The sequence below is a fragment of the Trichechus manatus genome, unplaced genomic scaffold (assembly GCF_000243295.1).
Source record: "Trichechus manatus latirostris isolate Lorelei unplaced genomic scaffold, TriManLat1.0 scaffold00054, whole genome shotgun sequence".
NCBI classification, from domain to species: Eukaryota; Metazoa; Chordata; class Mammalia; order Sirenia; family Trichechidae; genus Trichechus; species Trichechus manatus.
Window position 1 is genome coordinate 15,760,449 of NW_004443990.1, and position 10,579 is coordinate 15,771,027.

The 10,579-nt window shown below is 48.9% G+C and overlaps 1 protein-coding gene across 1 annotated transcript in view; it reads left to right on the forward strand.

Annotated features, from left to right (window-relative positions):
* Positions 1–4,169: 4,169 nt before the first annotated feature.
* LOC101356808 (transcription factor CP2-like protein 1) overlaps positions 4,170–10,579 on the forward strand; it is an 8,913-nt gene continuing 2,503 nt past the window's right edge. The window contains exons 1-9 of the mRNA XM_023732843.1: positions 4,170–4,252; positions 4,691–4,842; positions 4,978–5,051; positions 5,780–5,885; positions 5,989–6,095; positions 8,841–8,993; positions 9,231–9,341; positions 9,823–9,920; positions 10,171–10,225. Of these exons, the coding sequence (XP_023588611.1) occupies positions 4,170–4,252; positions 4,691–4,842; positions 4,978–5,051; positions 5,780–5,885; positions 5,989–6,095; positions 8,841–8,993; positions 9,231–9,341; positions 9,823–9,920; positions 10,171–10,225 (939 nt within the window). The remainder of the gene's footprint in view (positions 4,253–4,690; positions 4,843–4,977; positions 5,052–5,779; positions 5,886–5,988; positions 6,096–8,840; positions 8,994–9,230; positions 9,342–9,822; positions 9,921–10,170; positions 10,226–10,579) is intronic.

Genomic DNA, 10,579 nt, shown 5'->3' on the forward strand with positions numbered 1-10,579 from the left:
CAAGTGAAATGAAATCCTTGACAACTTCTTTCTTTTCTCCATTTATCATGACGTTGCTTATTGGTCCAGTTGTGAGGATTTTTGTTTTCTTTGTGTTGAGGTGTAATCCATACTGCAGGCTATAGTCTTTGATCTTCATCAGTAAGTGCTTTAAATCCTCTTCACTTTCAGCAAGCAAGGTTGTGTCACTAACATATCGCAGGTTGTTGATAAGTCTTCCTCCGATCCTGATGCCCCGTTCTTCTTCATATAGTCCAGCTTCTCGGATTATTTGCTCAGCAAACAGATTGAATAAGTATGATGAAAGGATACAACCCTGATGTACACCTTTCCTGACTTTAAATTACGCAGTATCCCCTTGTTTTGTTTGAACGACTGCCGCTTGGTCTATGTATAGGTTTCTCATGAGCACAATTAAGTGTTCTCGGATTCCCATTCTTCGCAACGTTATCCATAATTTGTTATGATCCACACAGTCAGATGCCTTTGCATAGTCAATAAAACACAGGTAAACATCTTTCTGGTATTCTCTGCTTTCAGCCAAGATCCATTTAACATCAGCAATGATATCCCTTGTTCCACATCCTCTTCTGAATCTGGCTTGAATTGCTGGCAGATTCCTGTTGATGTACCACTGCAACCGCTTTTGAATGATCTTCAGCAAAATTGTACTTGTGTGTGATATTAATGATATTTGATAATTTCCACATTCAGTTGGATCACCTTTCTTTGGAATGGCACAAACATGGATCTCTTCCAGTTGGTTGGCCAAGTAGCTGTCTTCCAAATTTCCTGCAATAGATGAGTGAGCGCCTCCAGCACTGCATCTATTTGTTGAAACATCTCAATTGGTATTCCATCAATCTTGGAGCTTTGTTTTTTGCCAATGCCTTCAATGTAGCTTGGACTTCTTCCTTCAGTACCATTGGTTCTTGATCACATGCTACCTCCTGAAATGGTTGAACGTCGACAAATTCTTTTTGGTACAGTGGCTCTGTGTATTCCTTTCATCTTCTTTTAATGCTTCCTGTGTTATTGAATATTTTGCTCATAAAATCCTTCAGTGTTGCAACTCGAGGCTTGAATTTTCCCTTCAGTTCTTTCAGCTTGGGAAATGCCGAGCCGCCCTTTCAAATCTTCTGTTCGGCTCTCAGTAATAGTAGGCACTCAATAACATCTTATTGAGTGAATGAATGAATGCATGAGAGATGCTTCTCCTCTCAGCCTCTCTTTCTTTGGGGGAGAGGAGTCTGCACTCTCCAGTTCTCCAGGTTGGAACATTGCCTGGGGATACGAAACAAAACAGAACATTTTGGTTAGAGGAGAAGGACACTGGATTTTTATTTTTCAGCAATTTTTACAGATGAAAATTTACTTTGTTGACTTAGGAAACTCCAAAGTGTGTTGTTAGGATTGGTTTGTGCCATGACCTAGAAAATGATAGAGCATTTTGGGTGGGAAAAACTGCAATTAAAAAAAAAAAAAGCACCGTGGATTAGTGGTTGCCGGGGCCTACAGCGAGGGGGGAATGAGGAACAACTGCTTAATGGGTAGGGGGCTTCCTTTTGGGGTGAAGAAAATGTGGAACTAGGTAGAGGAGGTGGTTACATAATACTGTGAATGTACTAAATGCCATGGAAATGTTCACCTAAAAATAGTTAATCTAAAAAAAAAAAAAAATCACACCCCAAAATTGTCCTTGAAATGACCCATGTGTAGGAGTGTTTCTGGTTCTGGGGAGGTCTTGTCTATACCCCCATGACTAGGCTCTGGTAGGGGAACTGAGGTCCTCTGTGGTGTCCCCAACTCCTCTGAGGGGAGCTCCTAAGGATTAAATCTTGGAGTGCAATGCAACTCCACAGAATTTTCTTTAATCCTCATTGCCACACTGAATGGGAGGAAGGCCTTGCCCCATTTTACAGATGAAGAAACAGTTTCAGAAAGGCAAAGAGACGAAGTCTGGGCAGTGCCCTTGCCTCATGGAGGCCTCACACCCTCCCAGGGCCCGAGACTCCTCTGCAGGGTGGTGGGCTGGATCAGAATTTTCCTGAGGCCCCTGAGGGTTGTTCAGACCCTGCCCTGTGCCTTATCCAAGGAGTGCAGAGAAGGAGTAGGGTGGGACCAGGGCCGCTGCCAGTCCCAGCTCCATCTGCCTCAAGCCCTGGCTTCTTCCCTTAGAGAGAAAACCAAAAAACCAAACCTGTTGCCGTGGAGTCAATTCCGACTCGTAGCAACCCTATAGGACAGAGTAGAACTGCCCCATGGGGTTTCCAAGGAGTGCCTGGTGGATTCGAAATGCTGAACTTCTGGTCAGCAGCGGAGCTCTTAACCACTGCACCACGAGGGCCAAGGAAAACCAAGGACAGGCCCAGCCACACCTGGATGGGGAGAGAAGCCCACAGACTCCAGGGTGGGAGGGAGGAGGCAGCGGCAGCGGGAGTTGGAGGGAGAGTGGGTGAAGATTTGGGTTCTGGGGTTCGAGTTGATGTCCCACTCTCCATACCAGCTCCTGGTGGTGTCCTTTCAGGGCACCCACACCAGCCTCTTCCCTTTCCGCCTCCATGCCCTGCACAAGCCTCAGCCCGTTCTGCTGCTCTCCTGTGCTCTACCCCTACTCTGGACTGCCCTGTCCCTCCCAGGCCAGGACCAACCCCTTCCGGGACCCACTCCCCTTCTGCCCTGTCCTGAGATCCTTCTCTGCCCTCGCATGGAGGGTTCCGTAGGTGTCTCCTGGCCTCAACTCTCAATTTGGGCAATGGGCCTGTTCTCTCAGTCTTGAGGATAACTTATTGTGGAGCATCTTGGGGACTCAGACATCTGGGGACTCAGGCTTCTTTAGCCCTCAATGGCAGGATTGTCCGCATTCCTTTTTCTCCCCCCTCCAAACCGTCACAGCCTTGAAAAGCCTATGGAGTGCAGTTCTACTCTGCACACGTGGGGTCGCCAGGAGTCAGAATTGACTCGACAGCAACTGGTTTGGGTTTTTTTGTTTTCCATTTTGTATGGCCTCATGGGAGGAGAAAACATGTATAGGACCAAGGGCCTAGTACCTGAACATGGAGGTATGTGCCCTGCCCAGGTGGAGGGGGAAAACTCTCTGGTCTTCGCTCTCCCCCAGGTAAGGCCCCACAATCACGAAGCCTAAATAGCCAGGGTCACACCACATCAGGACACTTTGTTAGAGCCCTGTCTCTGCTTTCTGAAAACCCTTAGGTCTGTTTACACCCAACACACTAGTGGGGGCGGGATGCAGGGGGCTGGGGCCGTACACAGTGACAACAGGTGCTGGGTGTGGGGAAGGAAGCCCTCCCCCAGGCAGACTGTATTTGTTCATAAACACAGCCCATCCCGTGCCCCAAGGCAGGGAATGGTCACAGACCAGGCCCACTGGAGCTCTTCCACTGCTCCTGGCCCTCCCTGGCCAGAGGGGCACTCCTGGTACCTCCCATCCTCCCCTCAGGCAGGCAGGCTCCCCCTCTTGTGCCACCCCCTAAGTGTTTCCACAATAAGCTGCATTGTGTTCTGTAAACTCCAGTCCCCTAGCCAGGCAGCCCCCAGTGAAAGGACAGGTGACCTGCCATCACTGCACCTGCTTGCTTGTGTGTGTGTGCACTCGTGTATGTGTGTGTGCACGCACCATGGGGGTAGGGAAGGCCAATACTGAGCAAACAACTTTTGTGAGTCCATATGTTGCTGTGTGCCGTCTTGTCCTGTCCCCTAGAGTGGACAGGCTCTTCCCACAGGGGTCATGTAAGGGGCATGGGCCCAGGTGTCCCTGGGACTCTGTGAGGCCTATGAATCTAGGGCCAGTCTTGAAGCCTGAGGGTGCCCCTCAGTGTCCCTGGGCCTCTGGGGATGGATGGGGAAGTGGGTGTCCATCCCTGTGACTTTGTTTTACTTCACCACCAACTCGCCTTCAAGTTAATGATTGGCAGGGACCCCTGGGGGCACTGGCTCTTGATTCTCCCCAGTTTGGGCTGCCCCTTCGGGTCCTGAGTTTTCTAAGCTCCCGGGTGCTCAGCCAATAAGAGGCCGCAGGCCTTGCCCCGCCCTCCAGTCAGTGTGCCTCTGGGTATAAAGGCTGAGGCCCTAGGTAGGTGGCCCAGTGGGTCCAGCACAACTCAGTGCTAAGATCACTGTCACATCACTGGCTCTGCTCCCTCTCCAAGATGCTGTTTTGGCACAACCAGCCGGAGCACCTGTGGCCCAGTCCAGGGGAACTGTACCCCGGGCCCCCCAGCAGCCTGCTCAGGTAAGGGCTGGGCCTAGGAAGGCTCCGGTCAGAAGGTGGGGTGGGCATGGATAAGGCCATATGGTTCAAGCTGAGGGGAATGGGCTTCCTGTTTTTGGGTTCCTTTGGTGGTGGGAAAGTGGTCGAATGTACGGAATTTAGTGGGTCCTGGGACATCTCCAAACGCCCTGACCACCCACCCACTCAGGACATTTCTGTTGGGTGTGTACTGGGTGTCAGGCAAGTCCTGAGGTTGCAAACACAAGCAACTTTTGGCGGCTGTTTAGAAGAACAGCCACGCATCTGAGGTTTGCACCTTCAGGAAGGCCTCCCAGAGCTGGAGAGGCTGAATGGGGTACCTGTTAGAGGAAATTGTGGGCTTCCTGGAAGGAGGGTCAAAACCCCTTGGGGATGGGCTGGACAGGGCAGAAGGCTTGCAGTGCCCTCCTGCTCCTGCAGGGAGCCCCTGCCCTTGCCCTACCTGAAGCAGGAAGAGCTGCTCAACATCCCCAGTGCAGACCCGCCCTGCTCCGTGTTCCAGTATGTTCTCTGTGCTGCCACCTCGCCAGCTGTGAAGCAGCAGGAGGAGACCCTCACCTATCTGAATCAGGGTACACTGGGCCTGGAGCAGGGAAGGAGTTAGGGAGGGGCAGCAAGCTCTGGAGGCTGGTCCAGGGTGGGCTAGGAGTGGTAGGCACCATCTCTGCCTCTCAGTGGGGCTCACACATCCCCCAACCTCCTCCCAGGCCAGTCCTATGAGGTGCGGATGCTCTGCAACCCCAAGCTGGGGGATGCTGCCCAGTGTCCCCGGCTGCTGAAGGTAAGTGCACCCCCTTCCCAGAACTGGCAAAGGTTGGATGTGACTGTGCCTCTGAGTAGATAGCCAAATTCATCACTGTGATGTCATTGTCAAGTAGAACTCTATTCCATCATTTAATTCAACCTTCGCAACAGCTCAGTGGTGGACAGAAATTGTTGAAGTAATTGAGGCACAGAGAGGTTAAGTATTTTCTCAAGGACACACAGCCAGGCAGTCACAGAACAGAGATTTAGAAATATACTTACACAGCATTATTCACGCAGATGATTCCTTCTCTCAAAAAATATTTATTTATTTATGCCAGAAGCTGTTCTCTGAGCTAGAGATTCAGCAGTGAAGAGACAGATGTAGGTCTCTTTCTTAGGGAACTTGCATTCCACTTGGTGAGACAGATGTGTAAATTATACAAATGACATGCAATTACAAACGGTGCTAAGTGTTGCAAGAAGACTTGAGTGACTAAGGGGGGGAAGGGATTAACTCCCCATTTCACAGATGAGGAAACTGAGGCTCAGGGTCTCTAGTTTACTTCACCAGTTTCACAGCTTGTGAGTCAGAGATGGGCATCTGAACACAGATCTAGTGACTCTCAGTCCCTCATGCCTCTAGGGGGTAGGGAGCAAGGCAGGGGAGAGGGTGGGATGGCTGGTGTACCCCACATATGGGGACTGGTACCCAAAAGCCCTGGCACTCTCTGACCCCTGAGCCATGCCCTCCTGTGCCCGAAGAGTGTGGTGCGCGTGGTGTTCCATGACCGGCGCCTGCAGTACACAGAGCAGCAGCAGCTGGATGGATGGAGGTGGAGCCGGCCTGGGGACCGCATCCTGGACATTGGTGAGAGGGACCAGGGACACTTCTGGGCCTGTTTCTGGCTTGGAAGCCCTTGTGAACAGGAAGGGCTGAGCTTCTCTTCCTCTTTGCCATTCTGTTACTGCAGATGTGCCATTGTCCGTGGGGGTGATAGAACCCCAAGTGCTGACCTCGCAACTCAACACGGTGGAGTTTCACTGGGACCCGACCAAGAAGACCTCACTTTTCCTCCAGGTGAATCTGAGGCTGGGACTGGGAGGAGGCAGGAGGTTCTATGGGGGTGGCAGCAGCCTAAGTGGGAAAGGAAGGCAAGTTTGGGTCAGGAGGGGACAGTAAGAATGAATCACTACAAGAAAGCAACTAGAAGAAAAAGTACGTCTACATGTTTAGCAAATCTCAGCATGGGGAAGAACTTGTTAAACATTAGAGCAATGGAGGAAGCTACAAAACACAGGGTAGAATTTAGCTTCATAAAAAGTAATGGTCTGTCAATAATAGGCAAAATTAAAAGGAGACAGCAATGGGAAAAATATTTGCCTCATATGGCATATAATGTTTTATATTAAAAATAGCCTTGATATATAAACAGTTCTTATATATCTATAAGAAAAATATAGACAAAAGCTCAATAGGACAATAGACAAAGGATATGAGCAGGCAATTTACATAAGAAGGATATGAATTGTCAATAAATGTAGATAGCTGAAACTTATAAAATCCAGTCAGAAAAATGCTAAGACTTAAAATAAAACAAATTTTGGTAAGATTTTGGGAAACAGGAATTCTCAATCCTGCGAATACAAATTGCTACACCTATTCTGTAGGGTGGCACGTCAGCAAAATTTATTAAAGTTTATGTTCACACTCTTTTACCTAGTACTTCCACACCAAGAAATTTATCCTATAGCAGTGTTCAAGTAAGCACATAAAAATATAATTATCAGCTGTTCATGGAAACACCGTTTTTCATATTAAAAGATTTGAAACAATCAAAATGCCCATCAGAAGAGGATTGACTTTCAAGTAAGTTATAGTATAGTAACACTTTTTAAAGTGTTAAAAAGCAAAGATGAAGACTAAGGTGCGCTTGACCCGAGCCATGGTATTTTCAATCTCGTCATATGCACGTGAAAGCTGGACAATGAATAATGAAGACCGAAGAAGAATTATGGTGTTGGCGAAGAATACTGAATATACCATAGACTGCCAGGAGAACGAACAAATGTGTCTTGGAAGAAGTACAGCCAGAATGCTCCTTAGAAGTGAGGATGGCGAGACTTTGTCTCAGGTATTTTGGATGTGTTATCAGGAGGGACCAGCTCCTGGACAAGGACATCATGCTTGTTAAAGTAGAAGGTCAGTGGAAGAGGAAGACCCTGAATGAGATGGATTGACACAACGGCTGCAACAACGGCTCAAATACAGCAATGACTGTGAGAATGGCAAGGAGCAGGCAGTGTTTTGTTCTGTTGTACATAGGGTCACTGTGAGTCAGAACCGACTCACAGCATCTAACAACAAATAGTACAGACATACAATGGAAATTACGTAGTCATTAAAAATGATGTCTCTGAAAAATACTTAATGGCAAGGGGAAACTGCTTTCCTGTTAACAAAGGCAGAATACAAATTTCTACTTAAAGTTTGATTCCTATTTGTAAAAAAAAGTGTTTGTGTGTTATATAATTTCCCAGAGAAAAGATGGGAAGAAACAATTCTCGAATGTTAGCTCTGAGAGGAGAGATGATGAGAGATGCCTATATTCTTCTTTATATCTTTTCAGTGTTCTCCAGATGAATACATTTACCTTTATAATCAAACAATATTTTGTTTGTAAGTCCTTTTTTTGAGTACTCACCATGGTCTAAGCACTAGACTAGGAACCAGGGAGATACGGCACAATTCCAGTTCCACCACTTCCTAGCATGGGCCTTGCCCAGGCCGCATAATCTCTGTGACCCTTAGTTTCCTCACCTATAAAGGTAGACCCTTTTACTGTTCTTCACAGGATTGTGAGAGGGCTACAATGGTCAATGGGTATGAACGAAGGGGTAAGGTCCTGCTTCCCCTCAGGATCCTGGTGCCAGGCAGAACGCAGAGGCTGTGGGCTGTGCAGGATGGCAGGGCAAGGAGGCCTCCCTCAAGCGGATTGCCAGATTTAGCAAATAAAACACAGGACACCCAGTTAAACTGAAATTTTAGATAAGCAAGGATGGTGGGACTTTGGCTTGCTTATTTTGGACACATCATCCAGAAAGACCAATTGCTAGAAAAGGACATCATGTTTGGTTAAGTAGAGGGTCAGCAAAAGTGAGTGAAACCCTCAATGTAATGAACTGACACAATGGCCACAACAATGGATTCAAACACGTCAATGATTATGGGGATGGGGCAGGACCGGGCAGCATTTTGTTCTGTTAGACATAAGGTTGCCATGAGTTGGAGCTGACATGGCAACTAACAACGACAATGTCCCACACAATATTTGGGACTTACTTATACTAAAAAATTATTTGTTGTTTATTTGAAACTTAAATATAACTAGGCATCCTGTATTTTGTCTGGAAACCCTACCCTGGAACAGAAGACTTGGGGCTCAGATTTGAGTGGGGAGAGCTTTCTAGGTAGAGGACTCGAAGGAGAACTACACAGGTGTGTTGGGGGTCAGTGCTTCATTGGTGGGTGAGGGAGAACAGCAGAGCTGGAAGATGTGACTTGACCCATTAATGTACTCAAACTCCAGTCAGGAACTTTTCTCCTCCTCTCATATTCATGGAGAGATCCTGGAGATTTTTGAACAAGGGAAAGAACCTAATAAAGTTATGTTTTAAGAATAGACGCCAGCTGGGGATGAAACATTGCTGTGGTTAAGTGGCTGACAGGTAACTGGTAGGTAACTAACAGGTTTTGGGTGAAATCTTTCAAATGTGGGTGGCGTCTGGAGTCACCCTGTTTTCTCTTTGCCCTTCTCGACCTCAGGTTCACTGCATCAGCACCGAGTTCACTCCCCGGAAGAAAGGTGGAGAGAAAGGCGTTCCCTTACGCCTCCAGATCGACACCTTTAAGCCCAGTGACAAGCAGCTTCCGCCTGAGCACCTGCATTCAGCCGGCTGCCTCATCAAGGTGTTTAAGGTACAGGCAGCACTGAGGCCCCTTTTCCTTCCTCCCAGGGCTGTCACCCTGCCCCACTGGCTGCCTAGTTTCTGGCCCTGTGGCCCCTCAGCCAGTGTGTCCCCTCTCTGGGACAGTTCTCTGTACACAGAGGGATGGGGCTTGATCTTTCTCTTAGAGCCCATCCAGTGGAGCCTCCTAAAGAGAGGTTGGCAGGTAAAGAGGAGGCCTCTGAAGCTTCCTTGTCGCCTTCCATAGCCCAAAGGAGCTGACCGGAAACTAAAAACTGACCGGGAGAAGGTTGAGAAACAGCCTCTGCATGAGAGAGACAAGTACCAGGTTGCCTGTGAGAGCACAGTCTTCATGGAGGTGTGTGTGTCAGGGCAGGGGTGGGGGAAAGGATCCTCATTGTACAGATGGGAAAAGTGAGGCCTCAGGGCCATACCTGCTCCAGGATAAACACAACCCTGTGATTCTACCCATTCCTTGCAGAGGACAAACTCGGCACTTTTCCAGGAGCTGATGCCTTGCAGTTCATCCCTCCAGGCTGCCCCTCCTGCATCTGCCATCACCATCTCCTCACCTCTGTACCCACTGCTCAGTAAACCTACCTTCCTTCCTGCTGCTTGTCCTGGCTAGCTCCTCCAGGAAGCCCTCCCCAAATGCCCCAGACCTGGAGGCTACTTTACTCTTTTCCTTTGTGTTGAAAGCTAGTCCACGTGTCAGGGCCTCCCTTTAGGGCAGGCCCCTTGCCAGGTCTTCATATACAGACAGATGGTGGTGGTGGTGCGTGAACAGCCACCACTGCCCTGGGAATGTCCAGGCCGACCTTGTGTTTGTTTGCCCACAGTGTTCACCGTGGCCAGAACCCACTGCAGGGCCCCACCCACCTCTCAGCCCTCTTGCTCTGACCACCCCTCACTCCTGCAAGCTCCTGTCCCCTGAGAGGTGAGGCTGGATGATCATTCTCCTGTCAGCCATTTGGCTTTGGGGTGAGAGTAAAGAGCCCCTCAGCCCAGGCATGGGGGAAGAGGCAGGGTTGAGGGTGCAGCTGAGGTGAAGGAAGAGGCTCATGCAGAATGTGAGGGCTGAGACAGGACAAGCTCTGCCTCCCAGGACAGGCCTCTGGAAGGCGTTGGGGGAGGGAGACTGGCTGCACTGCTTCGCAGAGATCCTGAGTCTCTGCTCCTCCTTGCAGGCTCTGCTCCTCACCACCATTCACTTTGGACACCTTGGGGGGCAGCCCAGCTGAGGTGAGTCTTTCCCTTCCAATCCCTCAGCCTGTCTTCTTAGTGGCTTCATCACTCTCTCCAGAACAGGGTTTACCCTGCCCCCTGGTGGAAAGATGTGATATGACCACAGATTATAAATTTTGTTCCCTATAGGACTAGGGGGTCCCTCAAAGGCAGGATGGACCTCCCCTCTCAGACTTGGGGCTCCCAAGGGCATGGGCTGTTTTATTCATTTCTTTATTTAGTTTTAATTGTACCTCAGGTGAGGGCTTACAGAACAAATAGTTTCTCGTGAAACAGTAGTACACATGTTGTTTTATGACATTGGTTAACAACCCCACAACATATCAACCCTCTAACTTCTCAACCTTTTTT